The 19,595-nt window shown below is 49.6% G+C and overlaps 1 protein-coding gene across 1 annotated transcript; it reads left to right on the top strand.

Moving 5' to 3' along the window:
* The first annotated feature begins 1,871 nt into the window (after nt 1-1,871).
* Nucleotides 1,872-18,264, top strand: ENSA (endosulfine alpha). Its single transcript, XM_028709326.2, has 3 exons — nt 1,872-2,123; nt 11,267-11,395; nt 13,330-18,264. Exons 1-3 carry the CDS (start codon nt 1,887-1,889, stop codon nt 13,498-13,500), a joined length of 537 nt encoding a protein of 178 aa, XP_028565159.2. The 5' UTR covers nt 1,872-1,886; the 3' UTR covers nt 13,501-18,264.
* Nucleotides 18,265-19,595: the final 1,331 nt, after the last annotated feature.

The raw sequence follows: 19,595 nt of genomic DNA, 5'->3' as shown, positions 1-19,595 counted from the left end.
TCTGGTCTCCCTTTTGCCCTGAACAATAATACATAAGTGTTGCATCGAGGATGGATCATTAAGCTTGGAGTGATGTCTTTTTCATTCCCCACCTGGCTGAAATGCTTCAACAGGGTGGCAGATCAGACCCTGTGCCTTCGTTTTACTTTGAAGAGTAAAATGCAGCCAGAGTTTCCAAAGCCACTTCTTCATGGGGTTGTCGGTCTGAAGATATTTATTAAATCTTCTTTCTTTTCTCAGACAAATCAAAGGCAGCAGAGCCAGCGATTAAATGCAGAAATATGGGGGAGGTAAAGATGGCAAAGTGGGTGTCTCTCTGAGGAGGGAGTTATGCTCAGAGGATAAGCACTCTGCATACATGTTCAGAGGCATTTTGGCCTGAGATTGGGGTGTGTGGAGACTATTCTGCTGGGCACTCTGCACATGCATCAGAGGCATCTTGACATCAAATAATAATAATAATAATAATAATAATAATAATAATAATAATAATAATAATAATAATTTTATTTATACCCCGCCCATCTGGCTGGGTTTCCCCAACCACTCTGGCTGGCTTCCAAACGAATATTAAAAACAATACAGCGTCAGAGGTTAAAAACATCCCTAAACAGGGCCACCTTCAGTTGTCTTTTAAAAGTAAAATAGTTGTTTATTGCCTTGACATCTGGAGGGAGGGCGTTCCATAGGGCGGGCGCCACCACCGAGAAGGCCCTCTGCCTGGTTCCCTCTAACTTCGCTTCTCACAGGGAGGGAACCGCCAGAAGGCCCTCGGAGCTGGACCTCAGTGTCCGGGCAGAACGATGGGGGTGGAGACGCTCCTTCAGATATACAGGACCGAGGCCATTTAGGGCTTTCAAGGTCAGCACCAACATTTTGAATTCTGCTCGGAAACGTACTGGGAGCCAATGTAGGTCTTTCAAGACCGGTGTTATGTGGTCCTGGCGGCCGCTCCCAGTCCCCAGTCTAGCTGCCGCATTCTGGATTAATTGCAGTTTCTGGGTCACCTTCAAAGGTAGCCCCATGTAGAGCTCATTGCAGTAGTCCAAGCGGGAGATAACCAGAGCATGCACCACTCTGGTTAGACAGTCTGTGGGTAGGTAGGGTCTCATCCTGCGTACCAGATGGAGCTGGTAGACAGCTGCCCTGGACACATTTACTTTTAACTCATTTGGTCTGTGCATTTAGCCCAGAGGTCATGGTTAAATCTCCTTTTCCTGATGGGAACATGATCTCTATAGGCTCACAGAGGCACCTGGACCTGAGGTTATTCAAACAAACTGCCCCTACTCAGAGGACAAGCCCTCTGTCCACCCTCAGATCCACTTTGGCCTGAGCTCTTTTTATTTTTTAAACCACTAATTCTGCTGCCTGGAAACGAACACTCTGCACGGGCTCAGAGGCACCTTGACCCGATGTAAGGCACTCTGTAAACCCTAAGTAGCATTTGACCAAGAAGTATTTTTTTAACTAGCACTCTGCACGCGCACAGAGAGATTTTGTCATGAAAAAAATCTTGTCCTTCGGGGCAGGCGAATAAACACTCTGCGCATGCTCAGGAACCTCTTTCCTCAGGCGCCAGTTGGTTTTCCAATCCACTCTTACGATTTGATTGGCTCCCTTGCCAATTGATCCCTCCCGAAGTCATAGCCGGCCGCTCCCTCATTGGCCCAACGAGCCCCTTCGCTTATTTCTATTGGCTGCAAAAGATGCCCGTCTAATTCGAACGTCTCTCCTCCCGCTCGTTTCCCCCCTCCCTTTTCTTTCGGCTGTCCTGTCACTCGTCGGACAAAGCCGCACCGGATTGGTCGGCTGAGACGCCGCCCGCCCCCGGGGACTCGGCTCCTGATTGGGTCCGAGGTCCGCCGCTCACGTCAGAGCGGGGGATGGGGCGGGGCCAATCTTTAGAAAGGGGGCGGTGGAGGCGGCGGCCATTTTGGCTCTGCTGTGGAAGAGACGGGAGAGCGCGGCGAAGAGGGCGCCGGAGCAGGAGCGCCGGCCTCGCCTGGCCCCAGCGCCTCACCGTCTCGCCCGCCTGCCTCGAAGCCCAAGGCCCCGTCATGTCTGACACGCTTGGCGGCGGCGGCGACGCCCGTTCTGACGAGACGGGCGAAGAGAAACAGGTGAGGTCGGGGAGGGGGAGCGAGGGAGCGCTCTGTCTCTGGTGTGTGGGTCTGAGTCCTGATTGGTTCGCCGGCTCTCGAAGCTGCTTCCGATTGGTCGCTCCCGAGCAATGCTCGGCGCTCATTGGTTGGCGCCTTCCAGGCAGGTGCCCTTTCCGGTATTGGAGGCCGTTGGAACCATAGAGATTCATTCTGAACTTCCGGCTTTTTTCAGCAACCCCCCCCCCCCCACCAAGATTCTCTCTCATTTTGGCATCTCTGGGGTTAAAAAGCCACTATTTTTAATTATGAATTTAAAAAATGCATAGTTGACATTGGAAAGGGAAGGGGGGATTTGTCCGTTGTTGGGAGCGCGTTCCCCTTAAGTCGACCAAAATGTCACAAAACTGTGCAAGCTTTTGGGTTTCCCAGAGCTCTTCGTGAGCGTGCAAGCTTTTGTGAAATGCAGGACTCTTCCTATGGCTCTCCCGCTGAGGAGATTTGAGGGGCTTCGCTTCCATGCTATTTTGTAACATTTTGGCTGGCTTTGTCGTTTAGTCGTGTAGGCCTCTTCATGACCCCCTGGACCAGAGCACGCCAGGCCCTTCTGTCTTCTTCTTCCTCCCGCAGTTTGGTCAAACTCATGCTGGTAGCTTCGAGAACACTGTCCAACAATGTCGTCCTCTGTCGTCCCCTTCTCCTTGTGCCCTCCATCTTTCCCAACATCAGGGTCTTTTCCAGGGAGTCTTCTCTTCTTGGCTGGCCTACTAAAAGTAAATGGAGACACAGGTGGCGCTGTGGGTTAATCAGAAGGTCGGCAGTTCGAATCCCCGTGACGGGGTGAGCTCCCGTTGCTTGGTCCCAGCTCCTGCCAACCTAGCAGTTCAAAAGCGTGTCAAAGTGCAAGTAGATAAATAGGTACCACTCCAGCGGGAAGGTAAACGGTGTTTCTGTGCACTGCTCTGGTTCTCCAGAAGTGGCTTAGTCATGCTGGCCATGTGACCCGGAAGCTGTACACCGGCTCTCTCAGCCAATAAAGCGAGATGAGAGTCGCAACCCCAGAGTCGGCCACGGCTGGACATAATGGTCAGGGATCCCTTTACCTTTACTAAAAGTAATGTTCACATGTGAGTAAGGAGCTCAGGAAAACTTTTGATGCCCTGGTTAGCTTGGCATTGCCCTAAATATGCATTTTGACTGATTTTACATTTGAGTGGCATTCTAGTTCCATTTGAAACCGGAAGAACATAAGAGGAGCCTTGCTGGATCAGGCTGAGGACCCATCTAGTCCAGCATCCCCTTCTTACATTGGTCAACCAGATGCCTGCTACGGGGTACCCACAAGCAGGGCTTGAGCACAAGAGCAACTCTCTCTCCCCTCCCATGGTTCCCAGCAACTCGTCTTCAGAAGCATTGCTGCATCTGAGTGTGAAGGCAGAGCCTTGCCATCATGGCTAGTAGCCGCTAATATAGCCTTACCTTCCATAAGTTTCACTAAGGACTGGGATGGTGAGTGACTAGCGTTTTAAAAGAAATCCTTAGCTCTGCATCTTGAAAAACGGGAATTGCTTCAGCTCTTACAGTACAGAATCATGGGATAAAAATTCCATGCTCTTAAACTGTGGGCTCGGATCATTGAGGTGGGACATGTTGGAGCTAGGAACTGAAGAAGGGGAACAACTATAAAGCCGGTTTTCAACCTTAGATGCTAGGAAACTGTGTGATACCCATTGGCAGACATGCTTCCTGTGAATTTCTGCTACAACTGACCAATCTTACTAGGACTGTGTTGCACGGCTACTGCGCCAATGCTGGTGGGTGTGAAATAGAATGGCGAGGCTTGTGGGACCTGTCACTCATCATAGAACAGGAGTGGGAAACATCCAGATATTCTCAGAACACAACCCCCATCATCCCTGCCAATTGACCATGTTGGCTGCTGGGAGTTGGAGTTCAAAACATCTGGAAGATGTCAGGTTGAGAGAGGCTGCCCTACATGCTTTTAAGGGCCTGGACAATTCAACTTCCCACTCAGCCTTGACGCTCACTGAGTGACCTTAGACCAGTCGCTGTCTTTCAGTTGTGAGGATAAAATGGGGAGAGGAGAACCATGTGTACACCTTGTATTCCTTAGAGGAAAAAGGGTGGCATAGAAGTACAGTCAATCAATAAATAGCTGATGGAGCTCAGATAAAATCAGCCCTTTATATTTCCAGACAAGATTTCTCTCCTGCCCTTGCTCAAAATAATGTGGTTTCGAAATTAGCAAAGAGAACATAAAGTTATGGGTACGTCAAGAAGTAGGGCCACCATATATCTGGATTTCCCCTGAAATTACCGGGATTTCAAAGGGGGAATTGACGTCTGCAGGGAATTTCCTATCAGGAAGGATAATGAGATCAAATCCTTTGTGGTTCCAAGACGGTACATTTTCTGATATTTTACAACGGATATTTACAAGCAGGAACATGTCAGGAGAAGGGTAACAAAGTTGGCATGGGACTTGGAGATCAAAATCCTATGAGGAAATGTAGAGGTGGAGTGGTTGGCCACGTTTAGCCTGGAGAATGTACCGTTGAGAAATGCTACGGTAGCCATTTTCAAGCGTTTAAAGGGACAAGTCCGAGAAGATGCAGCAAATTCATTTTCTGTTGCTCCAGGAAGGTAGTATCCCAGCAGGTTCAGAAAGGGGTTTTGACTGAACAAAGTACTTCCTGGTGGAATGAGCTGTTCGATGGCAGATCAGTTTGCTTCGGACGTTGGTAGGCTCTTACTCATTGGTGACTTATTTAGATGCTGGGTGACCATCTATTAGGGCTGTTACTGAGGGCTCCTTCCAATACAGCTGCATCGTTCAGAGTCTGAGACCATTGATCTGGGATGGCCTGCACTGTCTAATATGCCTGACCGTCACCCACCAAGGTCTGTGGCAGAAATCTTTAACTAACAGCCCTGTGAGCTGGAGATTCAACCTGGGGGCTTTTGTGAGTCAATCATGCACTCTACCCCTAAGCTCTAGGTCCCTCTTTCTGCTTGTCACAGTTGGAGGCAGGATGCTGGGGCTCAGACAAGCAGCTTGTCTGAGAGTATGCAAAGGAGTCTCTTGACAAAGGTGGAACAAGTCGCCCATTTGAACCTGGCCCCTCTCATTTTCAACCGAGGACCCCTTTTCATCCTTATGTGGTTAATTGGGATTTCTGCCTACAAAGCCAGCCAGGCAGAGCTGAAGGGTGTGTGTGATCTCCCACCTGATGGGGCACATCAAGCTTGGGTTACTGGTTGCCCCAAATAAACGGCTCAGGACTGGTGTCTCTGCCAAGCTCAGATTGGCATGGGGAAAAGCTTTAGCAGAGCGACAGAATTTTAGGAAGCAAGAATCACCGGTGGGGCATCCAGTTTGGCATCGCCCAGATAAGTGATGTCTGTTGATCTCTGTTGACATGACTTTGCAGGGCTCTGCAAACAAAATTTGGTTGGCTTGGGTAAGATCTAGGTTGTGTCACACTTGGTTTGTGTGTTGCTGCTTTATGAAGAACAATAATATTTATCAAGCTTGAGAGTCTTGATCCTGTAAAGGTAAAGGACCCTTGACAGTTACCGTATTTTTCGCTCTATTGGACGCACCGGACCACAGGACGCACCAAGTTTTTAGAGGGGGAAATCAAGGAAAAAATATTATAGCTAAAGAAGAAGACAAGGCAGCAAGCGCGATCCATCCCGCTCACTGCCTTGGCTTCTTCTTTAGCCTTGCACAGCATCTTTAGTCTTGCGCAACGGGATGGATTGCGCCCGCTGTCCACCGGGGCTGGACTAGATGACTCCTGGGGTTCCCTTCCAACCCTGCAATTCTATGACCTCGGAAGGTGTTTGGGGTCTCCACCACTGGAGGCTTTTAAGCAGCGGTTGGGGGACCATCTGCCTGGCGTTCTTTAGCTGTGATTCCTACATTGTGAGGGGGCTGGGCTAGATGACCCTTGGGTGGCCCTCCCAACTCTATACAGTCCTACAGTTCTGCGGCAGGAGATCCACAGCCACTTCACACAATGCCCACTCCCAATTTTCATCTGAGAGACATGTGGCTTCAGTGTCTAGGTAGCTACCCCCCTGCCACACTTCCCCCACCCCACTTAAGCTGAGGGAATTCCTGCCCAGAGAAGCTCCCAGCAATCAAGGAGGAGGAATCCGCTGCAGCCGTGAGCAGCGGAGGATCCATGGTCCCCTTCCTTCCCTCCTCCGTGGTTGCTTTGAAGGAGGAAAGTGGGAGAGGAGCTGCTTACACGAGTGTAAACTGCCCCCCTCCCACTTTCCTGCTTCAAAGCAATCACGGAGGGGGGAATCCGCTGAAGCCTCGAGCAGCGGAGGATCCATGGTCCCCTTCCTTCCCTCCTCCGTGGTTGCTTTGAAGCAGGAAAGTGGGAGAGGAGCTGCTTACACGAGTGTAAACTGCCCCCCTCCCACTTTCCTGCTTCAAAGCAATCACGGAGGGGGGAATCCGCTGAAGCCTCGAGCAGCGGAGGATCCATGGTCCCCTTCCTTCCCTCCTCCGTGGTTGCTTTGAAGCAGGAAAGTGGGAGAGGAGCTGTTTACACGAGTGTAAGCTGCTCCCCTCCCACATTGCCGCTTCAAAGGGAGCCCGGGAGGAGGGAATCTGCTGCAGCTTCCCCCACCTCCCGCAGAAGCCGCACGCTCTTTAAAGGGGCTGTGCGGCTTCTCCTGGCTTTTCTGGGAGGTGGGGGGATTCCCCCACCTCGTAGAAAAGCCTGCAGGAGCCGCACAGCCTTTAAAGAGGGCACCGCTCTTGGGGGCTTTTCCCCCAGGAGGGAGAAGGGACTGCTGTGGCCAGTCAGTCCCTTCTCCCTCCTGGAGAAAAGCCCGCAAGAGCGCACGAAGCTTGTGTGCGGCTCTTGAGGGCTTTTCCCGCCTGCCTCCCCCCTGCATTCGCTCCATAGGACGCACACACATTTTCCCTTGCTTTTTAGGAGGGAAAAAGTGCGTCCTATGGTGCGAAAAATACGGTAAGTTCAGTCGCAAACGACTCTGGGGTTGTGCCGCTCGTCTCACTTTACTGGCCGAGGGAGCCGGCGTTTGTCCACAGACAGTTTTTCCAGGTCATGTGGAAACGGAAACGCCATTTGCCTTCCCGCCGGACTGGTACTTATTTATCTACTTGCACTTTTTGGGGTGCTTTCGAACTGCTAGGTTGGCAGGAGCTGGGACCGAGCAACGGGAGCTCACCCTGTTGCAGGGATTTGAACCGCCAACCTTACGTTCGGCAAGCCCTAGGCTCAGTGGTTTAGACCACAGCGCCACACTCGTCCCCTTGATCCTGTACCTTCCTCTTAATTGTAATGGGATTTTTGAGTTCGTGGAGAAGCTTGGAAAAGTCCCAGGTTCTTCTCCTGAAGACATCCTGCAAGGCAGTGGAGGTTTAGGATCAGAGTTTTCCTTCTAGATGGACTCCCTCCCCAGGCGGATGAGCCACACCTGCCCCTCACTTCCCTCTACAGCGCGAGCAGAAACCGGCTTCTTGACATTCGGACCCACTATTGGTCTTGCCGGCTGAGTCTTTCAGAGCCTGTATTCACATGCAGGGGAAGTCCCTAACTCACAGAGGGCTTGAGACCCATCGGCTACCCTCACCTGACCTAGTTTAGCTGGGCGGTTGAAGTTGCTTCCTGGGGTGTGGCCTCTGTCACATGCCGACAGCTTCTTGGAGCCATAGGTGAGCTGAGTGCAGGGTGGGGACCGCCAAAGGTGAACAACCAACCCCAGAAGGAACATGTGTCCCCCAGCCAGAGGTACCACCCCTCCCCTAGCACAACTGTTCTTGTACTGTCTTTTACATTAATATTATCGTCACTACAGTGGACGCTCAGGTTGCGAACGTGATCCGTGTGGGATGCGCGTTCGCAACCTGCAGCGTTCGCAATGCACGGGTTGCGATTCGGCACTTCTGCGCATGTGCAAAGCTCGATTTAGCGCTTCTGCGCATGTGCGACTGTCAAAACCCGGAAGTAACCCGTTCCGGTACTTCCGGGTTTTTGCAGTCCGCAACCCGAAAAACGCAACCTGAAGCGGACGCAACATGAGGTATGACTGTACAACTGTATTAATTTATTTTTCTATTTACACAATAACATCATTACCAACTCTCCCTGAAATACAGAGACAGCATTAAAGAAAAGTGCATTGGAAACAGGACTTGGAGTGACGCTGTGTTCTTATGTTCTTTTTTCAAAAAAGGAATCTTTTGTCAGCCTGAATCTGAGTCACAGAAGCTGCAATCCAAAGAGCAGAATTAGCTGCAGATTTATTTATAATGCATCTATACTAGCCGCTACACCCAGTTCAAAAGTGGGAAAGGCAGCAGCCCTGCCCTGGAGGCTTAATATTGAATGCTGCGCTGACGCACATCGCCCCCCCACCCTGAGCGGAGGATCGCTTGCTGCGCTGACATAACAGTACCAAAAGCCATTCTCCCTCATCCCACATAATTCCTCCACACAAGTATTATTTTCGTCCCTTGTTTTGCCTTTCCTGTGTCATACACTTTCCTGAGTCATCCGCTTATTGTGAACGCTGCCCACAGAAACTGCTCTTAGCTACCGCCTGGCAATTTAACCATTCAAGCGTCCTGTCTTTCCCAGAGACAGAGTGTTTGCTTCCTCCTAATGCACAAGATAAAGAGGCTTTTTTAAAAAAGATAGTACAGAGCATTCATAGAGTCATAAAACTGTAGAGTTGGAAGTGGGCCACATGTGGAGGAATTATAGTTAATAATCCCTGATGGATGGTCATCTAGCCTCTGCTTAAAAACCTCCGTCTTCCCAGGCAGTCCGCTTTCATCTTCCCAGGCAGTCCACTCTGCTGTCAAGCAGCTCTGTCAGAAAGTTATTCCTGCAGAGAGCTAATTCACATATTTCATGAGGCTCCGAGCAAAGAGAGAAGGGAACTCTGCCTGCAGACTTCTTCCCATGAGGATGAGCAAGAGAATGACTGGGATGAAAGCATGGGACCTCTCAGAAATGCTTCTTAAGCAGTAAATAACAAGTGAGCACCTTGAGGACTAGAAACTTGGGTTGATCTGTTTTTTAATAGGTTCTTCTTCCCTCAAAAAACCACACACCTGGCCTTATTGTGTTGCAGCAATATAATATCCGTTGCCAAGGTTTGTGGATCCCACCTCCCTTGCATCAATCATTTGGGAGGTTGGTCTAGAATCGTAGAATCGTAGAGTTAGAAGGGACCCCAAGGGTCATCTAGTCCAACCCCCTGCAATGCAGGAATGTCAGCTAAAGCATCTATGACAGGTCGCCATTCAACCTCTGCTTAAAAACCTCCAAGGAAGATCTAGATGTGCCTCTGCCAGTTCTGCGTTTCAGTGGTCGTGGAAGGTGCCTCATCTCACACCTTCCAGCCCAAATCTGTGGGAAAGTTGATATTTAGCCGCACTACAATTGCTGGCTTGCCTCACACATCTCTAGCTTCGCAGTTATGGCTGGCTTCTTTCCAAGTGGAACGGCTTCTAGCCTGCTGGCAGAGAAACCTGGGTCTCCCCGACCCCTCCTGGGTTTACAGACCTGGCTTGTACGGTCTCCTCCTTGGGTCAATAAGAGAGCTGGGGTGTAACTTCTCTGCAAGCGAGTTTTTTTCCTTTTAGACCATGTAGTTGTGATTTATTTCCATCCCAAAGCCTCCTGACAGGTAGCAGCAGATTTCCCAAAAGTGTTCCCTCCATCCCCGCCCCCCCCCCCCCACTCCCAATTAAAACTGAGGAGCAGTGGCGTGTATTTTCCTAAAGATGTTAGAACGAGCTGGGTTTACGGGACAAGGGCATTGCATTCGGGAGCATGGCTGCCCTCTGGCACATGCTGGTCTGAAAATAGTCGGATGTTCCAGATGGTGCTCGTGACTCGACAAAGGGCATCCTGGCCTGGAGGTTTATAATGGAACAGGGACTCAGCAGAAGTCAATAAAGGCTGAGCCTCTCTCCCCATCTCTCTTTCGTGCTTGCTCATATCCGTGCGCACACAGTCTCTCTCTCTCTCTCTCTCTAATGGAGCAAAGCAAAAACTAGCATTGCCTTTATATTACTCCTTAATATCCTGGCATTGTTACTATCGATCAGATTTCTTACCTGCATGAGGTCCCGGGTCGAGTTGTAACCATTAAAAAATATATTAAAACAATTAAAATTAATGTATGCACCACTTTCCTTGAAAGGAGCTCAGGGTTACACAACATCTTCATTTTGACAATTTAGATACCACTTGGATTAAAACAAAACTCTTAAGGGGTTCACAGCGCAGATTAAAACGCCTTAGCTAAACTACAAATACTGATGCTACTGTTGTAGTAATAATAGTAAGGATGTTCTATATATGCTGTTGTGTTGTGTTGTTTTGTTATGTCATTGTGAAATCGTTTTTGCACTGTTTGCTTTTTGAAACGCATTCGTTTTCTGGTGGTAAGCCACTTTGAACATGATTTTTTTGTTTGTACGAGAAATAAAATGAATGAATGAAGGAGGTGAGGGTTAATTTAACTTAACTCGAAGGAAGAAAATCTCAGCAACTTAGAAGAGCCACCTTTTTCCTTGCAATGACCCTGTTGGCTAGGTTAGGCTGAAAGGGCGTGACTGCACCAAGGTGAACTTCAAGGCAGGGCAAGGATTTGGAACAAGCTCTATATAAGCCCTGGAGCCCTGCTCTCCTGCTGCAACAGGGCCCCAGGATGATTCCTATCCTTGGCAAGCATTGGGGGGCACACATCTTTTGGGCCAGCTGGACTCCCAAATCAAATGTAACTGCTCTGAGAAATGAATCGGCATTGAGACGAGGGGAGGTGTGCATCTTTATGCAAATAATCAGCAGAAGAAACATGCATTCTCTTCCCCGTCTGCAAGAGAAGCTGGTTTGCCAACTGGGAACGTCTGCTCTTCCCAGCGCTCACCTCTCCTTGCCCAAGCAAATAGCCCCCTTCCCCTTGTTCACATTTCACGGGCACAGGTGTGAACGGTAGTTTGCCCCAACCTGGAGTCCCCACTTCAAAAGCTCACTTTTTGCTTTCCAGAGAAGCGCTGCTCACAGTCAGAGAGGAGCCAAAGCAGTTCTGTTTACTCAAACAGCTGGGTTTCATTTCTTGCGGGTTCTTCTTTCTTTCAGGACTCGCAGGAGAAGGAAGTGGTCATCCCCGAGAGAGCGGAGGAGGCAAAACTCAAAGCCAAATACCCCAGTTTAGGACTCCAGAAACCCGGCGGCTCCGACTTCCTAATGAAAAGACTCCAGAAGGGGGTATGTGTGCCGAGAGGGAGAGAATTCAATTCTGAAAGCTTACAGCAGGGCTGCAGAGGGCTAGAGCAGGGGCAGTGGGCTTTTAATGATGATGATGATGATGATGATGATGATGATGATGATTTATTTATACCCCGCCCTCCCCAGCCAAGACCAGGCTCAGGGCGGCTAACAACCAATAATAAAAACAAGTTGATTAAAATACAATTTAAAAAACAAGATTAAAATGAAACATTAGGATGCAGCCTCTTCACAGGAGTAGAAAGGAAAAAGAAAGAGGGGGAGGGAATCAAACTGATTCTAAGTCAAAGGCTAGGTGGAACAAATCTGTCTTACAGGCCCTGCGGAAAGAAATCTGATCCCTCAGGGCCCTGGTCTCATGAGACAGAGCTTTCCACCAAGTCGGGGCCAGTGCTGAAAAGGCCCTGGCTCTGGCTGAGGCTAATCTGACTTCCTTAGGGCCCGGGACCTCGAGGGTGTTGCTATTTATGGACCTTAAGGTCCTCTGTGGGGCATACCAGGAGAGGCAGTCCCGTAGGTATGAGGGTCCTTTTGTGGGAAGCCTCATGATAAAGTCCTCCACATATTTAAACTGTGGAACTCTCTCCCACAGGAGACAGCGGTGGCCACCAGCTTGGGTGCTTTTAAAAGGAAATTGAACAGGTGCTTGAAGGATGAGGCTATCAGTGGCCATTAGCCCCAGTGGCTCTGCCTTCACTCTTTGAAGGCCCATAGCACTTTTGAATGCCAGTTGCTGCAAACCGCTGGAAGGGGAGAGGGCTCTTGTGGTCGGGTCCTGCTTGGAGGCTTCCCGTGGGGGCAGTGCTGTCCAGGGTTATAAAGACTGCGGTGAGAATAATTGGGTGCACTCTTCCCACCTTGGATCAAATCTATGCTTCCAGGTGCCATAAGAAAGCTGCAGAGATAGCGCAGGATAGTGCGCACCCCAGAAATGATCTCTTTCAGCTTCTGCCTTCTGGAAGAAGGTACAGGGTTATAAAGACCAGGACTAGCTGCCTGAGAAACAGTTTCTATCCAAATGCGCTTTATCTGGGTATATTGTATCCAATTATGGGGTATCAGAGTTTTTAGGGGCTGACTAGGCTGGGATAGCAGGCTTGTGGGTTTTTGAATGTCTGGTGTAGATTTTTTCAGTTTCGTTGTTCTGTCTGGGACAATGACAATAAAGATTATCGTATCGTATCTGGTTGGCCGCTTGGAGAAAAGGATGCTCAGCTAGATGGGCCATTGGTCAGGTCCAGCAGAACCTCTTCTTAGGTTTGGCTCAGTGGCGTCCTGAACTCTCGGCACATTGCTGACCTCTTCTCTCAATAATAATAATGATAATGATGAATTATTTATACCCCGCCCATCTGTCTGGGTTTCCCCAGCCACTCTGGCCGGTTCCCAACAGAGTATTAATAATAATAATAATAATAATAACAATAGCGATAAAAGTTCAGACATTAAGAACTTTCCTAAACAGGGCTGCCTTCAGATGTCTTCTAAAAGTCAGATAGTTTTTTATTTCCTTCACATATGACGGGAGGGCGTTCCACAGGGTGGGTGCCACTACCGAGAAGGCCCTCTGCCTGGTTCCCTGTAACTTCGCTTCTTGTAATGAGGGAACCGCCAGAAGGCCATCGGAGCTGGACCTCTGTGTCTGGGCTGAACGATGGGGGTGGAGACGCTCTTTCACATATACTGGGCCAAGGCTGTTTAGGGCTTTCAAGGTCAGCACCAACACTTTGAATTGTGCTCGGAAACATAGTGGGAGCCAATGTAGGTCTTTCAGGACCGGTGTTATATGGTCTTGGCGGCTGCTCCCAGTCCCCAGTCTAGCTGCCGCATTCTGGATTAGTTGTAGTTTCCGGGTCACCTTCAAAGGGAGACCCAGATTCGAAACATACACATTTGTCTCTCCCGCTTTCCAGCAAAAGTACTTCGACTCCGGGGATTACAACATGGCGAAGGCCAAGATCAAGAACAAGCAGCTGCCAACCGCAGGGACCGACAAGAACTTGGTGACGGGAGACCACATCCCGACGCCGCAAGACCTCCCGCAGAGGAAATCCTCCCTCGTGACCAGCAAGCTGGCAGGGTAACCTGCGCTCCTCCGCCTCCCGATGAGTTTTCTTCTTCTTTTTTTCCTTTTGGGGTTTTTTTGATTTATTTTTATTATGTATATTTTTTTGGTCAGATGGATTGAACTTTGCTGTATCATAAGGCTGGGATAATGCAGGACTCGTTTTAGCCGTCGGAAATATTTATACAAATCCCAAACCAGGAGCCTGGCACGTGGACATGGTTTATTCTTTGCAGTTCTGATCTGATGTCCTTTCCCGCCCCCGCCCTCCGTTCTCTTGATGAGCACTGAAAACAGGTTCTTAAATTTTGCTCACCCGCCAGGATGAGTTAAGAACCTCACTTTCAAGTGGGGTGGGGGGTGTCCTGCCGGGCCAAAGCCAGATTTTTCTATAGCTGCTGTTGCTTGTTCCTGCGACGCTGCGGAAGGCCAGTGGAATAGCACCAGCCCCACCTGTGAGTTTTCCCCCGCTGTGAACTCTGAAAGCGAGATCCGGAACTGCCAGTGGCGTCGGAGAAAGCCTAAGAGCAGGATCATAATTAAGAATAACACTAAACATTTTTATATAACATGTCTGGGTTCACACAGCCATTGTGGCAACAGCCCTATGAAGGTAGTCCAGGATGCTTGCCCCCACATGGCAGTTGGTGAGTCAGGGCCTTGCGGCCGAGAGAGACAAGCTTGCTTTCGGTCACTTTGGGAGCTATTTACAGGGGTGAGATTAGAACTGGGAGCTGCTTGAGACAAGGCCCAGGTTCTCGAACCTCATCGCTTTGCCAGCTCTCGTAAGAAGATCCCTGCTGGTTTTTAGATCAAGGATTCAGCTAGTTCCGCATGTTGTTTCTCTCTGGGGTCTAAAGCATCATGGCTCCAGTGTTCTGAGCCCAACACCAACACTGAGCAGGGGCTGATGGGAATTGTAGTCCAAGACATCTAGAGAGGGCCCTAGGTTGGGGAAGGGCTGGTTCGAACAGGATTTTTTGTTTCATTTCAACATTTTCTAAGCTAAGATGGCAAAAGCTTGATGGGCCTTGGTCCGTGATCTTGTGGGTGAGCTAGGCTGCTCAAAGTCTCCACGCAGCGGGTTTTGGTGGGCGCTGTGTCTCTTTAGCAAACTGAGGAGGGGCAGGAGGCACGGAGCGCCCCCTCCCACCCCAAAGGCCGCCTGAGCCGACTTTTGGCCCAATGTGGCTCTTAAGGGGTAGACAGTCCGTTATCAACTTATAGAGGATCCGGGTTGCTGTGTTTGTTTCAAAGCAAGAGTTTTGAAAAGCGTTTTTGTCAGACCAACTTTAGGCAGGTGTAAAGAATGTGGAGAGTTTTAAGTTTCACACGGCTCTTCAGCAAACAGGCAGGCCGCCACTGCCGCACCGGTCGGCATCTAGCTTTTCCTCGAGGGCCCTTTGACACAGAGTGACCGCGGGTGGCTCAAAGTCCCAGCACCCCACTCCCCAAATGGCTGTGCTTCCCTCGTGGATTTTTAAAAAACCACAACATGAAATTCTGTGCCAATGGAAGCAGAGGGTCGGTTATCTGGATCAGTCGAGGAAATTGCAGGGGCCGCAGAGATGTTTGCTGCTTCTCAGTCCTGGTTATGGGGAAGGAGAGATCTCAGCCGATCCGGCAGCGCTCGGCTTCTGACATTGCAGCAAAATATATTGCCCACGTCCTTTGGAGGCTTGAGGACTAGAACCTTGGCTTAGTTTGTAAACGGGTGCTGAAATCCTTGACCTACAGAGTTTCCCTCTCCATCGCTGCCCTCTACCAAACTGCAAGGTATTCTGTTCACGGGGTGTGATGCTGCCTTGTTTGGAAGTGACCTTGATTCCAATGTCGTTCTTGACAACTTTTAACTCTCCCCTCCCCCAAAAAAGCGTTTAGAAAATGGACACAAAATCATCCCCAATGCAGTTGGTGAGCGTAAATAAAATAACTTTTATGCCTAAGGAAAGCAGGTTGAATTTCTATTTGAGAAAAGAGAGTTGGTAAGAGAATCATGATGACTATAATGGAAATCTTTTAGCTTTGAATTCAAGCATCTGGGTCTCGGGTGACAAATTTGAGGGTTTTATTTGGCAGTGACCAGGTGGTTCCAGAGACACCCATATACCTCGACACTCAGCTCTGTTTGAACCTCCCAAGGTCTCGTTGTGTGAAAAACCTTTTCCTTAAAAAATATGAGCTGAGTTCTGCCACTCAGCACCTCCAATCCCTTGATTCCCCCCCCCCAAAAAAAAAATTAATTGGATTTTCAAATTAACAAAATTCAGTGCCTTAAGTGGGATGGGCTACGGCCAAGTTAGCTTGACCTTAAGAGTTAGCTCAGCTTCTGGCAGATTTCGAAATGAAATATCTCATCCGTTAGTTGATTTCCCACTGTCGCCCACTCTAAATCTCTGGTTCCCCACCCCTTCAAAAAATTAGGATTTTATTGCCTCTTCGTGTTCAGGACATCCTTTGCCAAATAGGCCTTCCAGATGTGTCAGACTACAAATCCCATCAGCCCCAGCCAGCACAGCCTCATTCATGGGAGTTGTAGTCCAAAACAGCCGGAGGGCAGCAGGTTGAGGACAGCTGGGTCAGGGAAACCAATCCTGTAGCAAGGAGCAAGTTCTTCCCGATGGCTATCCTTGAAGCTTCTGAAATAATACTGCACACAGCAACAGGCGGAGCTGAACTCCTCCTCTAAAAGAAAAAGCAAAAGCACAAAAGATTAATTTGCTGCTGCTGAAAAGATTTAAAAACAAAATCTAGCATCTTGCCTCTCCCCCAACCATTTGGCTCCATTTGTTACAGGGCTGTGAGGGCGAATGAGAAAGTAAAAAAGGGCAGCAGGGGGAATCTGGGTCCTAGCTACTGTCCTGGGCTTTGCCTTTCGATGACACCCGAGAAAGTTCTCTGCAGTTTCCATAGAACGAGACCCCCACCTGTTAAATGTTCTGCCTTCTTGAGTTGACAGCTCTTTGGTGGGGCAGTGTTGCAAGAAAAATGTTTGTGTGAAGCCTCCTTCCCCCTGTGACCTCTGGCAATCCCGTCCCGCCTCATCTCTTGGCTTGAGGGATTTCACCAAGCACTCCTTGCTAGTAACGCTGATCCTGTGGTCTTAAAAGGCTAGAAACTTCGGGAAAGCTGGAAGTCCCCGGAGGCCCTGCTCCGCTGCCAACGCCTGAAATCCACGCTGCCCTGCATGTTTGAGCTGCCTGGTCCTCTGCTTCACCGCCGAACTGGCGACGAGATCCCAGAACCTCTGCAAGCCTGCATTTAAAAACATTTTTTACCATGGTCCATCTCCTGGAGAAAACACATCCCACCAGCCTTTCCCTGCTCCCAGGAGTTTTCTCCCTGCACTTCTGACACGGGAATGTGCCGCTACTCCCATCTTTTGTCGCTCTCTGCCTCTGTCATTCTGGGCTGAGAAGAGAATTTGGGGCCGTCAGATGGGTTGGAGTAAAGACAACAGGAGCAAAGGGTAATGTAAAAATTAAGATGAATGGCTTCACGTATTATTATTTTTAAAAATTGAGAGGTGGCCATCCGAGTGTCTCTCTGTCTGTGTCTTTCCAAGAGGAGCTGGCAGGCCGAGGCGGCAGAGACTGGGCAAAATATCTGACCGGTTGGACCTCCGACTTCCTCTCACTGTCCTGCCAGTTGATGCTTCCGGTTTACTGGCCCAGCGGGGGAAACAAAGCCCACCTTGATTTGAGGGTAGTCGGCACCAGCTCAAAATTGTCACAGTGCCACCGGCAAGGTGCCACCGGCAAGACAGCCTGTGGGCTGTGCCTACCTTGGCACAAGCTGGTCAGTGAGGACGGAGGACTCTCAGGAGTGAGTTAGGCTCGTTTCCTCCGTGTTCAGGTATCTGTGTAGCTGCTGCCCCTTCCTTTCTGCTGCCCACTATGCCCACTCCCTGGGTGGGACTGAAACTGCGGAGCTTTTTAGAGCAGGTTGTGTTTGGCGGTGGGCTGTACTTGGAGGCAGACTCTTGTTTCCTTCTCTTCCGCCCTTTCAAAAGACTTCTCCCCTCAAAGTTCGCTTCCGTTTCTACCAGATGAACTACCGTACGGCAGGGGTGACTTAACACCCTCTTTTGGGGCTCAGGGGCCATTTGAGAGCCGTCGGGGGGCTGCAGGCCAGTGGCGATGGAAGGGCGTGTGGCCAGTCCGCACCCCAGGGCATCCTTGCAAACGGGCAGCGGTGGTAAATTGAGCTGGGGGCTGGCTGCCCAAATCTGGCTCGTGGGCCATCTCTGGCCTGCAGGCTGACAGTTCACAACATGGATATATTTCTAGCTTCCGGTTCCTATACTTTCCCCCCCGCCTCCCAGCCATACTGTAAATAGATGTGAATCATATATATATAAATATATATATATATACATACATATATATATATAATTTTTTTACATCATCTTCATCTCTATCTTCTGGTGTTTGCTTTTTTTCTAAAAAAAATAAATAAAAATAGTCCAAAAGACGCATTCTAAAAAACACGCAAAAAGCGCACCACCCCACATGTGTCGCACATCCCTGGCCCGCCTGTCTGCCGTTCCACTGAGGCCTCGGGTGCAGCCAAGATTTTGGAGTTTTGAAGCTTCTTGTAGCGGTGGGGGAGGTGATGGGGAGGGGGGTGTTGGCAGCCTCCTTTCGTCCGGGTCCTGTTGGGCAATTGCAGATGACTGTGTTGTTGTTGATGATGATGATGTAGAAAGAGGAAGGAAGGGAGAGTTGGGTGCGAAAGAGAATTAAAGAGAAAATGTGTGGAAATAAAGTAACCCTTGTCTCGACCCGTAGGTTTGAAGTTTGTGCTCTCTTAAAAGTACCTAAAAAGTACTTTGAAATGCCGTCCGGCTCGTGTCGACATGGACTTTCGGACTCCTGGTTCTCCTCCTACGATGGCTTCAATGGCACCCCAAACTTTGTTCTGTTAACTTACTTACGTAGGTTTCCCTGCTCACAGTTTTACGCAGCTAAGTTTCCAACAGGGAGTCTCTCCAGTCCCTACCTAGAGATTGAACTGGGACCTGCTTTGTCCCTGAGCCACAGCTCTTCCTTTAAAAGGGGAGTATTTCTTTATTTGGGACGCGGGTGGCGCTGTGGGTTAAACCACAGAGCCTCTTGGGCTTGCCGATCAGAAGGTCGGCGGTTCGAATCCCTGTGACAGGGTGAGCTCCTGTTGCTCTGTCCCTGCTCCTGCCAACCTAGCAGTTCGAAAGCACGTCAAAGTACAAGTAGATAAATAGGTACCGCTCTGGCGGGAAGGTAAACGGTGTTTCCGTGCACTGCTCTGGTTCGCCAGAAGCGGCTTAGTCCTGCTGGCCACATGACCTGGAAGCTGTACGCTGGCTCCCTCGGCCAATAAAGTGAGATGAGCGCTGCAACCCCAGAGTCGGCCACGACTGGACCTAATGGTCAGGGGTACCTTTACATTTACCTTTTTATTTCCTTTTTTGATTTCTGCACCACCCTTTCTTCGAAGATCACAGGGCAGTTAAAAATTAAAAACGCTAGTCCTCATGTTCTGAAGAAAGCTGTTGACTTAAGATAGGAACATAGGAAGCAGTTGCGGATTGCAGTTGCAATGGATTAGTTATCAGCTCTCTTCTACTGAGTTGGGGGCATTGGTCCATCTAAGCTGGTCTACACTGACTGGCAGCAGTGGCCTTCCAGGGCTTTGGCAGGCGGTCTCTCCCAGCCCTATCGGGAGGACAAAAGAAGGATCTAAGAAACCTTGGTGGATCAGGCCAAAGGGGACTTGCCCTGTTCTCACCAAGGCCAAATTCCTTTAAGAACCTAGAGATTTAGGTAGACTGCCTCTGGACCTGGAGGTTCCATATGTACAGCAGAAGAGACCCATGGCTGGATCAGGCAAAAGCTAAGGACACCCCCCCCCCAGCCACTCTAAAGTATGGATTATATTCTAAACCTACCGAATCTTTTTTAAAAATATCCTAAACGACCACAAATGTAGTCCCTTGTGACATGCCAGTAACAATCGGGCCAACCGTCCGAAGCCCCCTTTCCCCACCAAAATACCGGTTTAAAAATAAGGTTCAATAGAACGTCAGATGGGAGGGCTGTTGCAGTTCTCCTTTCGGTCAGCAGAGGCTGAAAGAGA

This window comes from Podarcis muralis, chromosome 16 (genome assembly GCF_964188315.1).
Source record: "Podarcis muralis chromosome 16, rPodMur119.hap1.1, whole genome shotgun sequence".
NCBI lineage: Eukaryota > Metazoa > Chordata > Lepidosauria > Squamata > Lacertidae > Podarcis > Podarcis muralis.
Note: the sequence above shows the minus strand (reverse complement) of the source record. Positions and strands in the feature narration are given on the sequence as shown.